Here is a 25,282-nt window from a genome sequence, read left to right on the forward strand (position 1 = left end):
CTCGCTTAGTCTTTAAATTAAAAAAAAAAAAAAAGTTTGCTCTTACACACTTAAGAGCGGAATCTTACCTTTTATAGTGTGATTAAAAATCTGCTGCTGATTTGAAGCACCTGAATAAATTTTCTTTACTTCTTCCATTTAGTATATATTCTTTAATTCTAGGCAAAACAAGTTTCCACACCCTGACTCGCATACAAATAGACAATCTACAATATAACAGATGTAAACTATTTATTGAATATTTGCCACCAATATTGTTAAATACATAATCTTGCAGTTTTTCACTTTCAAGTTAAAATGTCAGAAACAGAACACCAAATATTTACAATTCTTATAAGGAATGTTACATAATGACACATTAAGGCGTAAATTCTTTTGGCTTATAATTCTGAAAAGAATGATAATAGCAAAAAGTGATGCAAAATCTTCATTGTGAGATTATGATTAAACTACAATGTTTACAAAAATATGGTGTAAGATGGCAATAATCCCATTCAAAATCCTGCATTGGGTCCCTTCAAGAGGGACTGATAATTTATACAGTCAAAACTTTAAAATTTACATATAAAGGTATCCTATCCACCACTGAAAAGTACAACTCAACATATACAGTTTTCAGGCCACAGTTTTGAAGGTCTGGAGTATCAAGTTGGTTTGATGAATTAGTCGATTGGCACTTATGAACACGTTTATTGCCCTGTCATAAAAAAGAAATATATTAATACCAAGAACAGTTTCAGACAAGTATGAACAGCTTTAAAAACACTCTATTCAAAGACTGCGATGCTAAATTTGAACAGAAGTGTATCTGGGCTCAGTGAATCAGAGATGCAAATTCAGCTGTTTCACAGTATTGCTCTGGTGACTAAATAAGTCTTGCATGCCTTCACTATGCAAATAATATTACAATTTGATGGCAGGAACGTAAATTCTTAGGAAAACAAAAATGAAGTTTTAAACCCCAAAACTAAATAGGAAAAAGTATAAACAGATGGTCACTACAAGCCTGATTTTTCCTTAGTGCCCAGTATCCAGTTCCAGCTGAAGGGAAATGGAGTTCATGTTATTTTATCACTGTCTCCCTCCCATTCTTACAGAGTAAAACACTATATATATAAAAAAGTGATGGGAACCTGAAGGTGAAGCCTCTCTACCCACTAACATTCTTGTATGGGCATTGTTCAGTTTTCTTTCAGCTAGAAAAGAACTAAGAATGGGGTCAAACTTATTGGGTATTGTATCTCACTTACAATTGCAAGACTGAAGTTATATTCTTTATTCTTGCATTTTTCTGGTGTTTTTCAGTCTTACTTGTGACATACAATTTTATGCAGGTTTAAGTTACCCTCTTATCCCAACAGATTCAGTAATTCAAGTCTCAGTTGGGCTCTCTTCAGGTATTTTTCAGAATCTCTAAATCCTAGCATTGGCTCTGTTATGATTTAGGATTATCAGATGAAAGGCATTATAGAAGTGCAAATTAATGCTGTGTATGTTTTTGGTCTGTTAGCTTGCATAAATCATTCAAGGTTCCAGTTTCTCATGCTAATTTTACTTTCCCTTGCTTGTGTAACCAGGTTTCTTTCAAACGTATTTTAGCAACCACATTATACAGTATTCCTATAATAGAAGTTCCTTTCAAAAGTTGAGATAAAATTGCTAGCAGATTGCTGCAGCTTATTTATGACTCCTGGCTAAACTCTTATTATAGGAAGCTTGCCATTTTTGTAATTCCCTGGGTGTTCTTCCCAGACCTAATATTAAAACATCCTTACCATTAAAGATTTTATGCACATTTAAGAGCAGGAATTTGCCCCCAGGTCTTTTGCCAGAATTTCTATTCCTGCCCTGCTGACATATTATAGATGCTGCATTTTTTGTAGCCTGAAAAGTACTCAAGAGATACTTTTCTATGAAAGACACCCTCTAAATGTAAAATTTAGGATCCAATTCTGCATCATGGCAGCATACCAAAACTCTACTGCCAACTTAAACGAGCAGAGGATTAGACCCTTTATTGGGAATTAGTCTTCACTCCTATAGTAGTGCAGTATCTCCCGTGTTGCAGTCTGCATTGACTTTGGCAGCTAAAAAACCAGAAAAGAAAGACTGTTTGCCTGCAGCAGGTAAAGGAGCAATACCAGTAAGTTGCTAATTACTTCTGCCTCTAAGAAATATATTTGGCTATAAAAATCAGATCCTCTCCCAAAATAGAAAGTATCAGAGGAATGCAGACCAAGTAGACACAAGATAGATGCTCGTCTTTCCTAAAGATTAAAATTTAATTGGAGGCCACAAAGAGATGATTAAAAAAAAACCTCAGGTGCATCATTTTGAATACGATTGCAATTCATTTAGTATGATATAAGCTATGACAAAAAACCAAAAAACTAAAAGTCTGTAGTGTTTTGTAAATGGTGGTTTGAAGATGGAAGGCTACATTCTTCAAGTAATCATGGATTCCTCCTGCTTTTACGCATACAGAGATGAAGACTGGTAACTGCTAAGTTCATTACAAGGCCATGTAACTTAAATACATTTATGTAAACTTATAACAAAAATTATGAATTTGATAGTGTAAGATTGCATAAAAAGTGAACTTACTTTCCATCTTTAAAATAGGTTTTCAGAGTATCGCTGAAACTTTTGGAGTATTTTACAAATTCTTTCTTTTGGTGCTCAAGTGCCTAAAAACAAACAATAACTACTGAATGAGATTTATCTAGTGCCTTCAGAGTACAGCAGATGTAATACTAACCAATTAGTAACAAGTTACAAAGAACTAAATGGCAAAAACAGAAAAAATGAAAGCAAGCTATGAGATCCTGCTGAGAAAGGGATTTAAGCCATTTGGAAAATGCAGAGATGCATTATACTGTTTCCATAAAACCTTTGTTGATTTAAAATTCCTCAGAGGCCTTTCTATAACATACTGTCTTGATGACAGGTTTGTTATTACAAACAGTTAGGCCTCAATTTACATGGCATTTTATGCATGGGTTTCAGTTAATTGTGACCTTTTATTTTTCAATTAATTGTAATCCTTTATTTTTGTACATGGTATAGATTCACTTTTACACGGTGCAGCACAGTCACCAAGATGCACAGATGCGTCTAGAATCAGCTGGCCACTTCCTGCTCCGCCTCCACCACACTGCTCTGTGTAGCTGGTAAATGTGTTGTATTGTGGTGGAAGGGGAGGAGGGACAGAAGGGGCGTGGGAGAGGCAGATCAATGCCCCCCCCTACACCCCCATAGTGAGGGAGGGAGTGGGGCAGGGCTGGAGCAGGCACTGCCCAACCGGGGTGGGGCAGGCACGGGACAGACCACTGAAAAGAAAGCATCTGTAGTGGTCACAGCAGCTCCCAGTGCTGTGTGTACCCTGGGAGGGCACGGGGGAGCAGGAGGGGGGCATGTGCCCTCCACATATGAGCAGGGCGGGGTGGGCTGCAGCTGCAGGCTAGAGCTGGGGCTGCATGGGGCTCTTCTCAGTGGAGGCTGAGTCAGGTTGGGCTCAGAGCAGGTGGCGGAGGCACTAGAAGGGGGCTATGGCAAAATCTGGGTGGCTGCAGCCCCCTCCCCCCTGTAGCCACTGCCCACCCCAAGCTCAACCCCCACAGAGAAAAGCCTGGCACAGCCCTGGCTTCAGCCTGCAGCTGCAGCCTGCCTCACACAGATCCAGGGGCATATGCCGCCCCCCCCACCATGCCCTGCTGGGGTGCACGCAGCAGTGGGAGCCACCACCCCCAACCCCAGCACCCCCCAGATGAGCCACAGCTCCATCCCGTGCCCACCCCACCTGGGCAATGACTGCCCCAGCCCCACTCCTCCCTTACCACAGGCAGCTTTGATCTGTCCCCCCACGCCCCTTCCCTTCCCCTTCTCCAACAGATTTACCAGCTGCACAGCCTTCCAAGTGTGGGGCTGTGCTCCTTGGTGCCTGTGTGCTGTGCTGTAGCTGAACACATGCACAAGCATTTATTGGCCAAATTATCAGCCACACCTGGAACCTAAACCCTTATTTCCCCGTAGACCCTTGGTATCTTTTTACATGATTTTCTACTTCCATGGTGTTTTTTCAAGAATTTAACCATAATGTAAATCAAGGCCTGATTGCACTGTTATCTGTAACCTTCGCTAGGCACTCTGTCAGTGACCAGCTAAATCCTACCACTGACCACTGGATCATGAGATACTTCCTATTTACATTTAGTAGTAGTAAAACAGAATTCTGTATAAAAATTTAGATTCACATACCCTCCGATTCTGGTATTGATATTTCTTGAAGACATTATTTACTGTGTCAAGAAGTTCTTTTATTGCACTTGCGATGTCCCTATTTGGCAAGAGAAAAATTAAATTGTAACATCTTTAAATTAGCTTTATTAAATACTGAACTTAAGCTTTTTTTGAGGCAGAAATCAATCATATTCATTTCTAAATTAATTCTGTAAAAGAGAAAATAATTTTAGATGTAATAGTTTGACCAAACACAAGTTAGGTTATCACCAATTCCACATCCAAATTAAGAATCTGTAATGAGTGTCTTTCCACTAATATAAAAACTGGTGTTAAACAACTCAATTATTTGTTCGTATATTTAATCAGTAAGAACCAAGCTCTTTTCCAGATATGCAGGCAGCTCATAGCAGCTTCAACAGTAGTTGTACGTGTAGATCTAATGGCAGACTGACTCTCAATTTGTTCCAGAGTCATCCGTTATATACCTTAATATAGGATACCACTGGGTTCAAAACTGGAAGAAAACATTCAAAGTACCATATTTACTTGACTTCAAGATGAGGTCCTCTCCCCATCCCCCATTTAACATGGTGGGGGGAAGCCACTTATCTTGGAATAGAGTATAAGGCAGCAGGGAATGCAGGCAGCTGCTGCAGCACTAGCCCCAACCCTGGGATGGGGCCAGAGATGCAACTGCTGCCAGCCTTGCCCACCCCGCCATGGGCTCTGACCCTAAGCCACCCCTCCCCTACCCCACCAAATTTACCTTTGCTCTGGTGCCTGCAGGCTCCATCCACACTCCAGCCTGGGGCACAGAGCATGGCCCCAGCCCAGCCTGGTAGCAGTGGTAGCAGAGGGGACAGGCACAAAGTGAGGCAGACTGATTGACCCTCCCCCCCATTTCTCCCCACTACCTCCCTCTCTCTTACTGATCCCACTGTGCCCCTGCCACTTCTGTGTCGGGGCAGAGGTTGCATCTAAGATGACACCCCCCCAATAATTAGATTCTATACATTGTTATAATTTTCCAAGTTATAAATTTGTTATAGTTTTCCATGTGTAGAATCTAATTATTGGGTGGGGGGATGTCATCTTAGATTCAGGTAAATATGTTAACTCCTTTTAAAAACAATCTTATTCTAGAAGCTCACACACAGACGTGATGGATACAACTCCATCTTATTTTGATCTTGAAGGACTTAAAATCAGCTGTTCGAAACACACCCTGCAACACTTTAGCGTCCTGTTCTATATTGATGAGAGAAGCAACTATGTTACTGCCACATTCCTCACATCAAAAAAACACCATACCCCTTATACCCACTATTATACGAGTGTCAGTTAGTAACAAAGAAATATATGTATAAAAAGTGTGATTTCAGCTATTAACATAGGAAGGTAAGAGAAAACTTTCCAAAACTTCTGTGCTTCTAAAAATTTTTAATTCTATCCCCTAGTCACTGAGAAAAAAATGCAGATCTATCTAGGAACTTTTCTGATAGTGTGTTACAGGCTATTCCCTGCTTGATACTGCTTACATTTTGTATTATTATATCAATGGAGAACAGTGAATTAAGTTCAATGAAAGCAGCCTAATAAATAGAGGTGCACCGACACAAAGAAAATTGACTACATCAGAAATTGGCCTGAAGTGGACAATAATTTAGCTGACAGATGTCCGTGAGTGCACACAGCCACAGCGTAGCAGGCAGGCAGCAAGGAGCACAGCTCAACAGCTTGGAGAGCTGCATGCAGCTGGTAAGTTTGTTGTGGTAGAAGGGGAGTGGGAAGGGGAAGGAAGGGGCATGGGGGGTGCAGATCAATGCCCCCCACGATAAGGGAGGGATTGGGGTAGGTGCTGTCCAGCCCAGGGTGAGGCAGGCACAGGACAGAGCCACAGCTTATCCAGGGGGTATGGGGGAAAAGAGGGGAGGCTTGTCTGGTGGCTCCTGCCACTGCTCCCACTGCTTGTCCGGAAGCACATGGGGGCATATGCCTCTGGATCTGTGCAGGGCATGCCAGGCAGGCTGTAGTTGCGGGCTGGGGTCAGGGGCCACGTTAGGCTCGGGATGGGCAGTGGCACTGGGAGGGGGCTATGAAGGGGGCTACGACAAAGTCTGGGGTGGCTGCAGCCCCCCCCCCACCACCACCACCATTAGCCCCCTCCCAGCACTGCCATCACTTGCCCTGAGCACAGCATGGCCCCAGCCTGTCCCCCCCCCAGTGCAGTTTTGGGGGCACATGTCCCTTCCCCGCATCCCACAGGTAAGCCATGGCTCCATCTCGTGCTCGCACCACCCCGGCTGGGCAGTGCCTACCCCAGCCCCAGCCTGACTCCCTCCCTCATCACGGACAGCATTGATCTGCCCACCCACACCCCTTTCCTCCTCTTTCACCACAACAGACTTACCAGCTGCACACAACTGTATCGGAAATCGGATGGGCATTGGCCGATATGCCTCCTTAAAAACTGGCTATCAGTGTCGGCGCCCAAAATCTCTATTGGTGCACCCTTACTAATAAATCAAGTTTAAGTTTTTGCATGGATATGATATCTTAGTTTGATCCCTTTTGTTTCACATTTAGTGGTTTTCAGGTACCTAGCCATTCCTCTAAGCTTATTAATTTCAAGCAAACTGAAGGCAGACACTGTCTTTAGGTAAATGTGACCCTATTAGACCAATTAAATAGTTGGAAAAAACTTGGTTTTTGCAAGCCTTCAGGCACAAATGCCCTTCTTCAGGCATAAGGAAAGTCTGCTGTTTGTTTTTTTTTTGTGTTCTCCTGAATGGAACAGAAACCAACATTCGAAGTGCAGGTCTGTGACAATGCAAATGTGTGGCAATGAGGATCAGAGGCCACAGGAGAGGATAGGTATGAGACAGGTAGGGGAGGAGGGGAGGGAAGGGAGCAATGTTGACCTGGTGATAGAATGTAGCTAGTAAAAATGTAGAGAGGTTACCTGGGGTTATCAGATGGCAGGCAGGTTATAACATGCCATAAATCCAATGTTTTGTAAACTCCCTTTGAGGATCAGAACTCTCTCTCCAATATATGGTCCAATAACAGATATCACCAAAGGGAAAAAAAAATTCCAACCCTTTTCCCCTCTTAAAAACGGAAGTAACCCTGTAGATCTCAGAATTTTACGTGACTGACAATTTTCGGAAGAAAACGAGTATATTTTAAACAGCTCAGTCCTTGATACAGTGCGGCTGAACTTGCAATTGTGGAAACATGAGAAAGGTATGCTTGTGGGATCCAAACTGACATGTCATTTTTTGACATCTGGAGTCAGCTGAGGATCTGTCTCAGCTACCATTTACTTAAAATAGTGGTTCTCACTAGGTTGCTGCAAAATCCTTTCAGGAGTTATGCAGCATGAGTGCTGCTTCTGCAGCTAAGTAAAAGTGTTACATGTGCCTTGTGCACAGCTAGACCAGGAAGGGCCGTAGCACCCATGCACATAAGCCTCCACTAGGGTTATATGATGAGCCTAAAAGGAGGCAGGTGTGCCCACTCTGGCCTCAGCCCTTCCCAGTCCACTCTCTCCCCCACTTTCTTTCTGGAAGCAGTAGTGGGCAGAACAGTTCAACCTTCCCCATGCACTTGTTTCTGGGAGATGCTATGCAGGGTTGAATGGGGGAGGACCCAGTTTTACAGTCCAACTCAAAATTTAAACTAATTTTAAGACAGAGCTTGATATGTTGCTGGCCCTAACTGTTCCTTTTAGAAAACCGTTCTAGAACCATACTCCTGTGATGATTAGAAAGCTTCTAAACTTTCAGCTTAAAATTTACTCATAGCTAGTTTATATGCTTTGGGTTTTTTAAATACCTTGAACAGAAAAAAACAAATTAAATTTGGTTTTAAATATTTACGTATCAATTATTAAATATCTAACTTCCCTCACTAGTCAGTTATGTCCCCACCCCCAAGTCTCTGCATTAAACATCTCCAAACAAGTTGTCATATTGCATAGACACAAAGGAAGAAATCCACAAAGCAGATGTGGTGAAGTGACACATTTGATGTGATGGGACAAACCTCTGCCATGACAGAAACAAAAGTTTCCTCAAAGTACCACCACAGTCAAGCTTGTCTTGTAAATCGCGATAGTGGTAGAACTTAAACATGGAGCATTTTCCCCATTCCTGCTCCTAACTGGTACTAGATGACAGACAGGGTTAGATCAAGCTGTCTGGACAGGCTTGGCCACATTTTCTAAAGGAGTAGGGCACTGTCACATCTCCTTTGTAGTCAAGAAGCACTAAAACTGTAACGTATCTTAATACCTATCAGTGTAACATTAAAGTCAATGCTTTCAGCCTGAACTGAAGATAAATAAAGAATGCCACACTTACTTGATTGTCTGAAGAAACCTCACTCTATCATTGATCTCATCAGGGATCTTACTGAGAATATGTTTAAGTGCTCGTGCCTTCTCATTTAGGTCTTGGAATTCAGGCTCTGGCCTTTCAATCATATATTCTGATGGGGGAAAATATATGAAACAAACTATTAATAACTTTCAATTATGCCCAGTAACTAAAAAAAGTGCTGTTTCATGAAGTTTCATCATCAGTATCTCAAAACTGTATTTTAAAAGACACACAGACCAGCATAACACGTACAACAAAACTGCAGTTAGTTTCTATAGAAATAGACACACATTCTATTAAACATCTTTTACTACTGTCAAACAAACAAAGCAAAACAATGAAAAGAATTACATTATATTAGTCCAATTCATTTTTTCAAAAAAAACTGTTCTTAATGGAGTTAAACTTTTTAGTGAATCCTTTTTTCTAATGTTATGCACATTGCTAGCATTTTTCCTCCTGATTCCAGTCTGAAACTGGAGGTGGGAGAAATCACACACGTATATTGAGAAAAGAACATGCATGTACAATTTATTACTTCTCACCGAGATGATTAAAATTAGGCATTTTCAATTACAGAAGATAAAGAGACAAAAAATTTAATTTGAGAAAAAAACAAACAAAAAACCAAAAATTGCTGTATCCAGTGAGAAAACCAGGCCACCATGTATGTTTATTATAATAGGGTTTTTGTTTAGTTTCTTTTTTACTTTTAAAATGAGCCTCCACCTCCACCAAAACAAAAAAAACCAAATCCAACCCTGAGTATTATGTATTATTCAGGTATTTACTTGTACTTCAAATACACAATCTGTCCAGAATCAGAAAGCTTCCAGGCTCAACAACAAAAACATTCAACAAACCCCACATTTGGCTGTCCTACAAAGACCAACAGTATCATCCTTAGCAACGATACATACCTTCTACATCATCAGCTGACATACGCAGGAGAGATTCTGTGAAGTTAACTTCTACACTTTTTTTCTCCAAAATTTTCATGATGATATCCTGTGTGAGACCTGGATTTTCTTTTTCAGCCTAGGTTGCAAGTGGACATTCCAATTTAAAATTATATAGAGAATATTTATTACTTTCAAATTCAGTGCAACAGATTATGTGAACAAGATCAATTTAAGAACTAGGAGCAGAACAGACAGAAAACAAACATCAAAGCATTTTCTGTAGCATTTTTTCCACCTAAACATCCATTTTTCTCATCTAATGGAAGTATTTTTGCATCAACAACTTTACCTAGTAAACCATCCCACATATTTAGATTCAAGTTAAAAAAATACTTAGTGATATATCAAACTTTTTACCTCCCTTATTTCACCCTTTGTGCAAATTATTAAAAGCCTCACATTTAACGCTGAAAATGAGAAGGCTGATTTTAACAGAGAAAGCTGTTTAATCCACTCTTGACCATAGTTTTCTTTTCTCTCACCAGAATATAAGGATATAGTGATGCTCCTCTTGTTATTGGAACTCATGTATACCTGGTATATGTATCTGTATATTTAACTCATACATATCATACCAAATCAGCAGTGTTGGTAATCAAAGAGAAACTATTCACAAGTTTTACAGAGATCTGACTAACAGTGTAACTGCTTTTTACATTGACATTTCTTTTCTGTATCTTCATTTTTCAGTTACCTATGCTTACTTTTGCCCCTCACTACCTATCATTAAATTATAATTTCGGTTATATTTTAATGAGATTGTTTTGCTTACCTCTGAGTATTTATTTAATTAAATATACATTTCTCAATGCAAGTAAAAATTGCTAATTCCCTTCTAGGCTCAGTCTTTTTCACACCAATATTTACTGAGACACATCCTGGATAATATTATATCTGCTGAAAGCATGTTCAAAACCACTACCACTTAATAAAACATCTTACAGCAGCACAATCCTAAAGAACAAAAGCCCCCACAAAGCCCTCTATGAAGCTGAAATAAAGAAAACAGAATTGGAGATATACCAACAGTTCAATATAAAAATAAGTCTCCAAAGCGTGAATTCTATTTTTCATCCAAGTAATCAATAAAACATTTTGTACATTAATATACTAGTTCCACTTTGTACTCATTTTCTCACTTGCAAAGTGTAAACTTAGACTAATATACTTAAGTCTCTTCTACAAGAAATATTTATCTATTCAGACTTTATTTTTACTGCATATCATTTTTTTTGCTCTTGCTTCATTTGATTGCTTCCCCTCTTCCATTTTTGAATTATAGACTCTATATTTCCATTGTGCTATTTTAAATGCCACAGGTGACATCTTTTGTCAACATGTTATACACCAGTAACAATATGGAAACATCTGTCTCTCCAAGGCTTCATTATCAGTATCACTGAGTATGTGACTTCGTACCCATATGTCAACTTGGTTATTATTGCAGCTCACGAAAGAGCAGTTTGAAAGATTTTAGATGGAACCAATGAGGAGAAGAAAGATGCACTCCTAGTCAGAAAAACAAAACTGCATCACCTTGCAAAATTTTCACTAGTACATGTTACTTTTTTGACCTTAAGGGTAACTGCCACCAACAAAGCACTTTATATATTTTAGCTACCTAATAGGTTCACAAGACAGAACTAAGCCTGCAATAATGCTGGCATGCCAGCACCAATTTAAAAAAACTTCAGTTTTGCAGATTTACTCTTTCAAGTGGTCCAGGATAGCTTCATATGAATCTATGAATCATACTGGATTTTGGGAGCTTCCACAGGTTTCATCAGGAAGAGTATAAAAGTCCTCCCCACTTTCCTTCAAAAACTTGATGCAATAGTTGAAGCCTAGCAAGTGGTCATCTTTCTTGCCAAGATGCCTTAAAAGAGCAACACCACTGCATTGAGGCTAGCCTCATGTCAGATTTATATGCCATCAAAAAGAGCCTCAAGGCCCTCTCCTCAGCCAGAAAAGCTGAGATTCCTTGCAGAACTACCTGAAACATCTTTCCAGGGAGGCAGGTATTTGCATGCATTTCTTGAGAAACAAACAAAAATTTCAGAAGCCACAAGCCACCTCTCCTCTAATAAAATTAATTTTAAAAAAAAGGTGACAGTAAGTCATAGAATCATAGAAAAATCAGGGTTGGAAGGGACCTCAGGAAGTCATCTGGTTTAACCCCCTGCTCGAAACAGGACCATCCCCAACTAGATTAAAGGGACTTTGTCTACCTGGGTCTTAAAAACCTCCAAAGATAGATATTCCACTATCTCCCTAAATAACATATTCCAGTGCTTCGCAACCCTCTTAGTGAGAAAGTTCTTCCTAATATTCAACCTAAACTTCCCTTGCTGCAACTTGAGACCATTACTCCTTGTTCTGTCATCTGTCACCACTGAGAACTGTCTAGCTGCATTCTCTTTGGAACCCCCTTGCAGGTAGTTAAAGGCTACTATCAAATCCCTTCTCAGTCATCTCTTCTGCAAACTAAATAAGTGCAGTTCCCTCAGTCTTTCCTCAGAAGTCATGTGCCCCAGCTCCCAAACCATTTTCACTGTCCTCCACTGGACTCTCTCCAATTTGTCCATATCATTTCTGTAGTGGGGAACCCCAAAACGTGACACAGTTTTGCAGATGTGGCCTCACCAGTGCTGAATAGAGGGAAATAATTACAGTATAACTTCATAAATCTGGCATGCTTAGGACCAAGCACCTGCCAGAAATTTGAAAATTCTGGATTTTTTAAACCAGAGAAGCAGCTGGATCTGGAGCAGCCGTCACACAGAGTGGCGGCATGGGGTGGTGGATGGTGGCTGCAGCCACTGCTTGCAAGCTTCCCCCTCTGGTGCTCTAAACAGTTAATCGCACCCTGAAGTGTAACCCAGCCACACATTCAAGCAATTAATAACCGTCAAAAGTGTAATAATTTTGTGGCTGGTTTCCATTGTACCTTAAAATGAATGTGTGGCCATGCCAGGACCCATTTGAGCCCCAGCATGGTCTCCATGCTGCCACCAATTAGATGACTGGCAGCTGACCTGAACCACTTCAATGGGTTTCCAGATCCAGCTGACAATCAGCTGGCTGTCAGGTACCTTTGCTGGTACAAAGGGAGCCTGGGGTCATGATGCTGGGTTCCACCTGTAATGTACAACAGAGGTCTGAGCCCCGATCCCAAAATTGTGAATTCTGCCATGCATGTGTAACATGGCAGGAGGAACGATTGTTGGGATTGCAAATCAGATCCCATAATGCCTTTAACTGAACATCTGTCAATAGCTTTAAGCTAACATTTCATTCATGCATGTAAGTGAAATAATCAGCTAGAGAAAGAAAACAGACTTTCCAAAAAAGCAGAAGTCGATGCTCTAGCTGTAAACTACTTGATTCCTTCAGAACAGCTTCCAAAAGTACAGTGAGGGAGACAGACAGCCAAAAATATATATTAGATTTTAAGCCAAGTTCCAAACATCCATTTATAGCATAATCAAAATAGCATGTACAGCATAATCTTTGTTTGATAAGTTTTCTTCTCACCTTAATAAAAGCTGCTCTCAGTGTCTGAGCTGCAGATAGATTCACTCGCTCTAGCTGCAATGAAAGTTTAGAATGATTAACAATGCTGTTTTCATCAGAATTAGAAAAGTCAATTAGTTACCCTACGTTTACTCCATTTTGCTCACTCCTTTGGGAAAAAGAGGGAATAAATGAGGTCAATGACTCTCTTGAGTCAGAGATCTGGAAATCTGATCCTAAAAGAAGGAATGATTCTGTTCACTATTTATTAAAACTAAGATGTTAATGAAGAAAGCAATTGCATGAGGCTGAAAATCAAAGTTTGGACCAGTAATAGGAGTCTACTTAAACACCAGAGCCCATGAACAAATTTAAATTAGTTCCAGTATTTGGAAAGATAATTGGTTTTCTTCAGTGGGGTGGGCTACTAGATGAGCCAGGTCAGTTTGATCAATTTTTCCTTTGTCAACCAAACCTGTAATTACATCAAAAACGATCTTGTCCAACAAGATCTATTTCCCATGTCAAAAGTCACGTTAACTGGCTTTAAAAGACGGTTTAAAGCATCATTTAATTCTTTACTGATTGACCTTTCCCTGACTTACACTCAGTACAGATCTTGGCCTAACTGGCTCTGTAGCCAAGGGAATTCTAACGGACTGGAATAAAACTAGTATTCTAGGAACAGTTAAAAGGGTGATGGGTCAGAATTCTCTGACAATTCTTTTATTACTTTTGGGTGGAAGCTGCCCAGTCCATCAAATTTAAACACACATATTTAATAGCTGCCATGTAACTTGCTGTCTAGTTACGAAACTAACAAAGTATTTTTAACTTTCATAAACCAATACTCATTCTAGCTGCATTTCTACATTGGCTCTTTATTCAGAGTTAATTCTTTCACCTACACAGCAGGTGCAGACACTCTTTGCTATTAATACACTAATCTTAATGCATGCCATTTCCATTTTAATGGAAGAGGAAAGCGGCTGTTCATTTATCATTTTCACATACTCATTTTGAATTTTAAATATCAGATTTAAAAAAAAAAAAAGGAAAAATACAGAAAAAAGGTAAGTGTTACTCTCTCTCTACACTGTCCATGAAACTGCTCAGCTCCCACCACTTACAACCCAGTGCAAAAATATCACTGATAGAACTTTGTTAGCATAGATTTAAGGCTGCCTGCTGGTATCTTATGACTTTTAATTATGTAAAGTTCAGGAAAACAGAAAGCTCTCTAAGCCAGACATGAAATAAGACACATACCTATTCAACTTTCTCGCTAGCCCTTCTCCTGTAACTCCTGTGGGCTATTACCAATTATCTGCAAATCACCCCACCTTTATTCAGCATTCAGTATATACACTGAAGGAGCTTGTCACACATATAATTATGATAGAAGAAGATCCTGTATCACTGGGATGGACCTCTCTTGCCTGACCCTGCATGTACCAAACCAAAAAGGTTCATGTATACTCTGAGAAATCCAGCATGCCACATTTCAGTACAGTTGCATATAAGCAGTGTTAGTAGCAAAGCAACAAAGGAGTGTAATCTCTGGGTTTCCAATCTTACATAGAATTGTATATTAAGGTTGAAATGGTTGTAAGATTCAGCAGATGTGGCATTCCTTCTGTGGATTAGGTTGGACCCGATGATCTGTAAGGTCCTTCCCAGCCCCTAACAACTATGAAATTATGAGTGTACAACTTTGGGGCAGTATAGGCTCCTGTTCAGTATGCTTCACAGACAGTGTGCGTGTTATGAGCATACTGGGACGTCACTCAGAGGGCAGGTATAAGGTTGTGTGAGCGCAAGTCCGCATTTTTTTGGTTTTGAGAAATCTGAGTTCTTAACTAGATATTTTGCAAGATACATCAGCAGTAACCTTACGAAACATTAACGTAAAGTTGTCATTGATTTTTAACAAAGGAAAAGATCTGTAGGAGTTAATAATTATTCTGGCAGTTGTAACTGCCACAAAGATTTGCAGCCAAGATGCTATTTTGGTTAGGAAAAGAATGCTTAATGTTCTTACTTCTCTTGTATAGTTTTTATACTAGAAGGGAGATAACGCACTGAAATGTTTGGACTGTAAAGTCATTGTTAAAGCTAGCAAAAGAAAAATTCAGATGTGGCACATGTATACCCAAATTTAATAGGTTTATCACACAGTGGTTACAGTAATTCTAAGTACATGAAAACAACTAGTGCATCTCCTTCTCCATCAATGTCCATCCCAAACTAGCTCTAGCCACACATCTACCCTTCCTTTATCATCTCACTAAAATCAGGGTTGTGCAACTAGCAGCCCACTAGGGGCTGGGGCTGCCTGTTAACCCTTGCCCAGCCACAACTCTCCTTATTGCTTCACCTGCTGCTGAAAGCCAGGGGTCTCTAGGCTCCTCTTCCCACCCCAGAGGGTGGGCCAACGCAGTGCTGCAACAAAGGAGCTGAGTTTTGGGCTGCCCATGCATGGTGTAGTGACTTTCTACACATGCAATTCAGCAGTATGAGGGGGAAGGGGTGGAGGAAGAAGAGGAGTTGCCTGTATGGACAATGTAGCAGGGAGGTCAGGGGTAGTTCAGCCTGGAAGCCCAAAGTTCATGCTAGTGCAACCTATGAGGCATGCAATCCCCACTGGTGTGGCCCTTAGTCACTTAGTAGTTGGAGACCCTGTACTAAATCATTAGCACAAAAAGTTACTTCTTGATGTCTGATGTCCTCTTCCACTATACTCATAACTTATCATAAGGTAGGTAAATTACCAGACAGTCACAGAAGCATGAGCTGTACACTGCATCCTGTACAAACTCTCCTTCTCCCTACAACAGACTCAGATATCCTGAGACTTGATGCAAATTCATGAACTTCAGAAAACTTAAAAGTTAGAATTTCTCAGTTTAAAAGCACTCTTTACCCTTCATTAAAAGGCCTTCTATTCTAAATAAAGAAGATTCACCACTTCTCTAACATTATAAGTAATCACACTGTTTAGATATCGTCTGAATTGGTGTCCCATCTCAAAGGTACAGATTTTTAGCCCCACATAAAATAGAGTGTTTTTATGCAAGGTTACTTTTGCCATTACAAAAGATCTGTAATTTCCCAAAAGAACTAAGTGGGGGGGGGGGGGGAGATGTCAGGAGAAAGAAGATGCTGGCTTTCTGGATTTGTAGGAAATCCTTTCATATCAAGACAAATAATGTATGTTACTCATCTCAACTCAGGGCAGAGGGTCGGACTTGACGATCTAAAAGGTCCCTTCTGACCCTAAAATCCACGAATCTATGAATCCCTTAGTTTCAAGCATCATGTTTTCCAATGTCAAAATAGAGCATTACACCATAAACTGGGGAACATACCTCATTGAAGACAGGATACATAACAGCATAGAGTGGCATGGAAACCATAGAAGTAGTCTCTGCTTCATTCTTCATCTCTTCCATTGTCATCCTCATTCAAAGACCCACTTCTCAGGAGAAATGCTATAAGAGCAAAAAACTCCACATTCACTAAAGTGTTTCTTCTTTTTCCTCGTTGTGTAAGAATATTTAAAGAACTGGAAACTTGTTACCCTAAGGGGAAAAGAGAAAACATTATAAATGCCAATCTACTCCCACAATTTCTAAATAATAGATTACAACAAGAGATTTCAAATAGTAGATTTACTACTAGGTGGTAACTGTGAGGAGTGATTTGCTCACAAAAAATTCTTAAATTCCTTGCATTTCTAGCTAATGATGATGTTAAAAAGCAAGTAATTTTAGCTCATACAGGAATATTTTGATAAGTCAGACATCACTGAAAAGGTATTCACACACTAGCTTGACATTTTGTAAAACTATTAAAGAAAAGGTGATTTAACATTACCTTAGGAGGTCACATAAGTGCTGATTTTTGGGGACAGGCATTACATCTACTAGTAACTACTGTTTTTACTCTCTTACTTATTGATAATGTCCACAAAATGAACAAGCATGTCAAGTAGAATAGTGGACTTTGTAATGAGAGTAAATGCCACTAGATTAAGGGTATCCATTTAATTAATCAGTGAACAGTCATATATTGTCCAGGCATTACTACTTAGACCATATTTAGCCCATGATTTAGAAGCTAAAAAATGTATCATAGACATTTATGATTTCCTTCCCATCCAGCATTTTTTTAAACAATGGAATAACTATAAATGTTAGAATAATTCAGAAGCACAAGCATTCATGAGGTGAGAGATGGGTAGGAGTTAAAAAGATATGCAATGCCCTAGTCTCATCATGATAATATAAAGTACAGTACATTAGTCACACAGATCACTATTCCCCCCCAGCAGATATGCATACATTGGCCAGATAGTTTAGATATTGATTAGAACAAATAGAAAACTTAGAGTGTATTTAAAGAGAAATATAGCATGATGAGATGCATGCACATTGTAATTTCCTCCTTTTGGAGGTGGAAAACAAAAACTTATGTAGTAGTTTATGGTGAGACGCAAGGTAGATAATGCTTCCTTACAAACATACACCTGCAGGTTTAGAAAGCAACCAGGCTCAAATATCAGGCTCAAAATGAACAAATATGATCTTGAAAAGAAGGCTCAACATCCCAATTACAGATTGAATTATGGTCATCTTGGAGAGCCAATGTGAAAAGACTATCAGATGTTATCACTCAACAGAAATTGTTATTAGAAAATGTACTGGTCTTTACCTACAACTAAGTCAAGGACAACAGTTAAATCTTAATACGAAAAACTATCATTCCTTGTTGGGGAGTGGCGAGGGAAGAAGTTGAGCATATGTAAGTCTTATACAAATTGTTCTTTTAACCAGTCTTATGTCGCCTGATCATCAGCCATATCACTGCAATTCACTTTACTCATTTTCAAATAATGAAAAGAAACAAGTTTTTGAGGAAAGGATTTGTTATAAATTGTATAAAGCACTTTGTTTGCATGACTTATAGCAGGGGTGGCTAATCTGGGGCACCGGGGCCACAGTCTTTGGGCATGACACATGGTAGACCAAGGAGGGGAACAAAAAGCAAAGCAGCAGATCAGGCAGGGAGGATAACGAAGAAAGCAGAGCAAATGATCAGGCAAGGGAAGGCAGAGTGGCATTTGCTGCAGGGGGCGGGGAAGGAGGCACAGGACTAATTTGTGGCCTGCCTGCCAAAAAAAGGTTGACCACCACTGACTTACACTACAACTCACTGTCTTAACTAGAAGTTGACATCTTTGTCCTGTAAGGCAGGGGTTTTCTTTTTTAGTTTAAGGGGGTAGTGCGTGGCCAGATGCTGAGAGAGAGAGAGAGAGTGTGTGTGTGTGTGGGGGGGGGGGGGAATAGCGCGCGGCTGGACACAGAGCAGGGAGGCAGGGACAGTGCACAGATGGGTGGGGACAGAGCACCACTACCTCCCAGGACCAGGGCCAGGCTGGGATGAGGAAATTCTTCTCCAGGCTGGGGTGAGGGCAGCAGTGCCCCTCTGCAGGGGTGGGGAAGCTCACTGGGCTGGGGTGTGGCAGTGGCAGCAGCTGCTGCGTGTGAGCTTCCTGCTCCTGGGAGGCAGCGACACTCTGTCCCCACCCACCCATGCATACCCCTTAGGACTGGTCCAAGTACCTCCAGGGGTATGCATATCTCCAGTTGACAACCCCTGCTGCAAGGCAACACCTTGTGTGATCGGTAGACAGTACAAGGCAAACTTGCATATTATTAGTGCCTGAATAAGCTGGTCGAGGCATAAGAAAAGAAAAGATGATGTACTTAGTGCTCTTAACTTCTCACATGACTTAGCAATTGAGGGGAGGAAAAAGACAAGCAAAAGATGGCAGCTTTAACACTGCCTAAGGCACAAGGAGGTTTGCCAGACGCAGTTTACATGAAAGCCACTTCTCCTTACACTTCATAGAAATGAATGTTTCTAGTCAAGCAGGAGGAGTAGGTTCAGTCCATTTTACGGATCAAGACCTTCAGCTGACAGCCATAGCAATCCATGAAGTGGACTGAGGAACTGAAACACAAACTTAATGTTTGCTTTGTGGACCATACCTTAGTTTAGGGTCTCTGCATTGTTTCCACATTCAGCATAGTCTAAATACCACTGTACCTATTATGTTCATTTTGCGTTAAAGTCCCTTTCTTTTATATGTAATTAAAGGGCTACCTTTAATCTACAAATGCTACATACTCTGCAGACCACAAGCTACTCTTCCTGCTTGACTAGAAGCATTCATTTGCATAAAAAGCGTAAGGAGAGGTGGCTTTCACGTAAACTGTGCCTGGCAATCTTCCTTGTGCCTTAGGCAGTGTTAAAGCTGCCATCTTTTGCTTGTCCTTTTCCTCCCCTTAATTGCTAAGTCATGTGAGAAGTTAAGAGGCACTAAGTATACCATCTTTTCTTATGCCTCTGCCAGCTTATTCAGGCACTAGTAATATGCAAGTTTGCCTTGTACTGTACACATGGATCCATCAGAATTAGATACAATACATCCACTAGAATGCAGCTTCATGTGTTGCTCGTATTTGGAACAATGCAGATCCCAAAACCCAGAATGCAACCAAAAAAACTAGAAGACAAGGAACTTTGAGTTCATGGGAGTTTGGATAAGGAACAAGTTTCCAAACATTAATTGTAATCCAGACCGTGGCCATTTTTAAAGTTTAGTGTCCTTCTTCTTTGACAGAGGCCTTTTCACCATAATCACAATGACATTTTGTTACCTTAGCTTTCCTAAGGAAAAACAGGCACATTCCTAACAGCTTCCTGTTACCCAAAAAAAAAAGAGAACAACCTGAGAACCTGTCTTCCCATATAGTTTCCCATACCAGTCTAACAGAAGACATGCCCATATGCACTGGTAACAAGCATCAGTACACATTCTAAAATAGAGGCAGTCAGAACAAGAAGTGCAAACAAGGTAATTATAGTGCCAAGAGCACTGTGAAACATGAGACATTGTCTCTGCTCTGAAGAGTTTTGCTAAAGTCAGCTCTTCAGTCCATCATTTGGTGGTGGTGAAAGCATATTGCCTCAAGTACACATGAAAGAAGAAAAAAAAAGGGGAAAACACACAAGCTCTTGTAATTTTTGTCCCACCTTTGTAATTTTTCTTTCCAAAAAAGGGAACTGAAGGAAAGGTGCAGCTTTCTACCATATTTTTTAATGATGCACAAGACAAGGAATACATGAAGCAACTGTGGTATTCTACTATAGCTCATGATAATGGAAATGATACAGGTTAAAGTGTCTACTCTGCCAACAAAGGGTGTTAATTACAGGGTAGGAAAGACCTATATACCTATTAAAGGAAACATTGTTAGTTAAGCGTTTGATTTTCAGAATACATAAACTAACACTGTACTTAGGAATTTAAAAAAGTAATATTAGAGTACTATATGAATACACCTCTTTGTACTAAGTGCCTGAAAGGTGTTAGGAAAGCAGTTGTCACAACTTCAGTTACTCCTGTACTTGTACCCTAATTATAATAAAATCATAATGGTTAGTATTTGTATAACTAGTAAGAGCTGAATGGATTTTAATCACGACTGCAATGAACAATTTTCTTAAACGTGCTTCTAGTTAAAATTTAAGTTAAGAACTGAAATAGTCATACTTAGGAGTTGGTGACCTCCGAAGCCTCAAATGAACTTAAGTGTCAGGACTAAAGAAACGAAATCAGTTTCTCTGTCATGCAAAAAATCTACATATGCTTATACCTGAATCTGGAGAGCTTGTAAAAACTGAGCCATTCCTTTAAAGTATCACTATTTGTACACCCTGGGAAGACTCACCTCCCTTGTTCACAATACTAGTTTTAAAGCTCAAACTCATTCACACACACATGCATCATATGATAAACCTCCACAAAAATACCTATCCTGATCTGTAGAGGGATTTGCCAAAAGTGAAGGGGGTGGGAGGGAAGAGAATCAGAAATAAAACTAGATTTTGTACACTCTCAAATGAGAAAGTAGCTTACACTGACACATTAGAAATCAAATTCTAAAAAACTTATTTGCCAAATGTCAGCCTTTATTCTGCTGCTCCATCCCCAAGATCCTGCATAACAAGCACTATTACAACATGCCCCCAAAGATCAATAAAGTCCAGCTATTCAGACTACAGGAGTCAAAGGAAAGATCCAAAGTGTCTGATTTCACTAAAAAGTGTGCTACTCCAATTTCTGTTTCTTCATATTGATGGGATCCCTGCCAAACACATACTACAGCAGCCCCTTAAAATGTTTGGCTTGCAGGATCTTAAGCTCCACCCAGACTCCAAGAAGCATTAGGCACAGGTAACAAGTCCCTAATGTGAAGTGTTCCCTGTAAGATATACCACTTACGACCATGCTGCTGCATCCTGTGCCAGTTAACTATGCTCAGTAATCTGAAAGCATAGTCCCATGAAGAGTTCACTTTAGCAGCCTAATCTTAAAAGCTACAAAGGTATGGATTACAGTAGCAAGATCTCTATCCAAAAGAGGCAGTAAATCTCCACAGCTAAGAGAAGATTTTAAAAGTCTGTCTAGACACAGCTGCTTACAAGTTAAGACCATCTTTGAGTTGCAAGATTTACTAATAGACAGAATATAAAAAGTCCTCAATTAGAGAGAAAATCCTAATCCCTAAACTATCTTCAGGATACTTCTCCAAATTATCAGTTACAGCAGTAGCTGAATTAATTGAAATTCTGCAGCTTGCTTTCATCCATGCCTGAAGATTTAGGGTAAGCATTAGAAATGTAGAACTGTCTGTCATTATCATACTGAAAATACCACAAACTCAAAAATCTTCCCAATGGTCAGATATGCCCAATGACCAAAGTGTGTATGTGTGGGGGAGGGCGGGGGGGACTGAAAAAAAACACACACACAGGTACTCAGTCTTTATCACCAATAAGCAATCTAGCTATAACACTAGTGCAATCTCCATCCCATGCTCAAGTGCCAACTGTCATGGATCAAGGAGAGCAGAATTACTTTGGCAGTCAACTGTGACACCACAACTTTCTCTATATCATTAGCCAATAGTGGAAAAATAGATACTGTATATGATTTACCAGATTTACAACAATAAAGAACTGGTTTCTGAGCAGAAGCTCCATAACAGTTGTCTCAGAGAAGCCACCACTATCACTAAAGGAGGTGCTGATAATCTAACAATGTAATATTCCCTACTTTCCCTGAAAGGAGGCTGTATTGAAAAAAAAACTCCAAGATCTCTAGCGCAGTGGTAAGGATGAGGCCTAAACTCCACCAGGAAAAATTAGTATTCATTATGTAGGATCCCATTTTGCGTTCATGGAGGTAGACAACTTAGAATTTAACAGATGCAGGCCACCTCCAGACTAATACAAGTTTCTGAACAGAAAGCAGTTGACAGTCACTTGTATACGTGGCAACGTTTGTGACTATGAAAAACAGCAAAATGTGGTTAGCTTTCATCATATGCCACTTCTATATAAAACTCACAACGTAATGTAAGATTATAACGCAGACAACTTGTCAGCGGTACGTGTTAATAGATTTATTATAATTACTTTACATGACAAAAAATTGCTGGTACTTAAGGTTGTATTGTTTTAAATTGGTGGTGCGCAATGTGTCAGAGTTCGGGAAGCGCTACATTACACTATTAGGCCCTTGTTCCTTATGGAAAACTAACTCAGGCACCTGTGCTACATTTGAGTAATGCACTGCAACTTATGGCCCACCTATACCCGTTTGTTTTTAGGACAAAATGTACTAATATTCCACCTACCACCACATACCTTAGATTTTTGTTTATTTTCTTTTTTTTAAATCAATTTTAGTTCAAAAGCCATTTCACCACTGGGGAAAGATACAAGGTATGCATAAAATAAAAATCCTGCTGCTAAAACAGATAAAACGTGGTATCTGCTCCTTTGCTACCACTTAAGAGACTTTGTCTCACCAATTAAGAAAACAGCCACCTTGAGTCTTTCAGGTCCCAGGGACAAGTGCAAAGTGGTACCTAAATATAATTTCTTGTCTTCGTCCAATGACCTTCCTCAGCACTCTGGAGGGCCTGCAGAAGACTTCCTGCTCTCACCTTGCTCCAAGGTACTTCATCCAGATGGATACTTGAACTAGATTAGATACTTGGGGTGGATAACGCAAGTTCTACCTGTGGTTACTGAAACTATAAGCAAAAATTCGAGGAAACGCACAGAAGAAAACATCACCCTTTCACGTGCCCCTCTAAAGGGAGTTATGATCAGATGCAAGAACTTGGTGTTACGAACCTAGAAGCTGGAGTTCAAATACGATTCCACCCAAAACATAATTTTGCATTCTTCTGACTGCCATGGCAACTGACAATACTCATTGACCTTCCCATAATGATAGTGGTCTTTTTCCACTAGTGTACAATAGTGGGAACCAAACTTTAGCAGGCATGCCACAAGGAAAGCCCCACACCCACCATAAGTGCCACTCCAACCTCCTTCCCCTGCCTGATCTGCTACAGTGCTTCCTGCTCCCCGCCCTATCACAATGTTCCCTGCTCCCTCCCCGATCTGCTGCATGCCATACAGAGGCTCCCTCAGCCACAGCTTGGCCACCCCTGATCTACAAGATGACTTCAAACACCCTTCAAACCATTTGTCAACAATGAATCATATAAGAAAAAGGAAGGGATACAAATCACTATGATCAGGCTGATTAGATTTTTGTTTAGCATTAAAAAAAAAAAAACACCAGACCACCCACTTAAGTTAACATTAGAGGAATTTACTACTACTGCAAAAACATAATGAACTTGGCCAGTCTAGACAGGTAGAGGTTAAGGGAAAAAATAAAAAAGCCACATGGTCTTGGTTGTATGGATTACACTTTCCCTTACTTAACATTGAAAGTAGCTTAAAAAAAAAAAAAAAGTAGCAAAAAAATTACTGATTCAAGTTTAGCTTTCCCAAAAGCTTTTCTTAACTACACTGCTACTTGCACAGCCTGTGAAATGGTATATTCATATAGAAAGATGAAAACAAGCAACTCTACTCCTATAAAAACATGACTGTCCATGCACATACATTTAGTTATTTTGTATATGGCTGGGTGCCACTACTTCAGAAGCTAAACTAAGAGGTCACAGGGGAAAAAAAGCCACTTGGGAGAACGCTCAAGCCACCCACTTTTCTAAATCCGAATCCATTTTGAACCTCATGAGTTTTGCAAGTCACTCCTCCCGAGTCAGAAACCCCTCACCCTACACGCAGTCAGGGATTCAGCCCTTTTCCACCCTACCTCATTACTACGCCTAGCGAGGATGCAAGACGCCAGAACCTGCCCTCTGGGGCTGGGCTCCGATTTCTTACATCAGACAAATTGAAGAGCTGCCTACCCGTGAAGTAGCCAGGATCACAACCCCAGCAACTAGACTGCTTGCCAGGCAAACCCCCTCGTGACAGCGCCCCCCAGTTTCTCTGCCAAGTCTATTTTGGTCGGCGGCCTCCTCAGGCCTCTTGAGATTCACTCCGGGCCCCTCCTGCACCCCAAGCTGGGGCTGGTATGTGAGCGGAGCCTCCCGGCAGCGACCCCGGGGCTCGGCACCTCTCTGCGGGAGGACGGGGCTCAGTCAGCCCGCACAAGGAGCTGCACCCGGGGGCGCCCCAGCCCGGCTGACACCGGAAGGGCAGGTCCGCCGCCCTCGCTCCGGGCCCGGCCTGCGGGAGGTGCCGCACCAACAAAGGAGGGGTTTTCGCTTTCCCCTTCCCCCACACCCCTCCCGCTGAGGGAACCCGGGCCCAGTGTGAGCGGGACGGGAACGGGGACGGGCGCGGGCACCTCCGCAGCACCCGCCCCGCCCCCACCCTTCAACCGGGCCCCGATTCTCCAAGGAGTTTTACGCCCCAAGAGCAGCGTAACCTCGGCGGAGCCGCCAGGCCCTACGCAAACACCGCAGCGACCCCAGCGGGCCCGGGGAAAAGAGAGGAGAGGGCGGGGGACAAAGCACCGGCGCGCCCCCACGTCCCGTACCTTACCTCCCCCCGCCCCTCCGAGCCTTCCCAGCTGTAGCGCGGGCCCCGCCGCCGCGCCGGAAGTGCCTGCCGAGTAGGAAGCGGCGGCCGCGGTTACCACACACCAGGCGTTGCCCGGAACTCGCCGGGTACCGCGCGGGCTCCTGGGAACTGTAGTGACGCGCCACGGGACTA

General features: G+C 41.2%; 1 protein-coding gene across 2 annotated transcripts; it reads right to left on the minus strand.

Moving 5' to 3' along the window:
- Positions 1-214: 214 nt before the first annotated feature.
- Positions 215-25,202, minus strand: PDCD10 (programmed cell death 10). 2 transcript variants are annotated; one of them, XM_006278117.4, is made up of 8 exons: positions 25,112-25,202; positions 16,468-16,680; positions 13,121-13,174; positions 9,545-9,662; positions 8,607-8,733; positions 4,258-4,336; positions 2,605-2,687; positions 215-697 (listed from the first exon to the last, which is right to left on the minus strand). In XM_006278117.4, exons 2-8 carry the CDS (start codon positions 16,561-16,563, stop codon positions 616-618), a joined length of 639 nt encoding a protein of 212 aa, XP_006278179.1. In that variant the 5' UTR covers positions 16,564-16,680; positions 25,112-25,202; the 3' UTR covers positions 215-615. The 2 variants fall into 2 exon arrangements, with proteins under 2 accessions (XP_006278179.1, XP_059587097.1); XM_059731114.1 differs by having other exon boundaries at positions 25,107-25,126.
- Positions 25,203-25,282: the final 80 nt, after the last annotated feature.

Source organism: Alligator mississippiensis, chromosome 7 (genome assembly GCF_030867095.1).
Source record: "Alligator mississippiensis isolate rAllMis1 chromosome 7, rAllMis1, whole genome shotgun sequence".
Lineage (NCBI taxonomy): Eukaryota > Metazoa > Chordata > Crocodylia > Alligatoridae > Alligator > Alligator mississippiensis.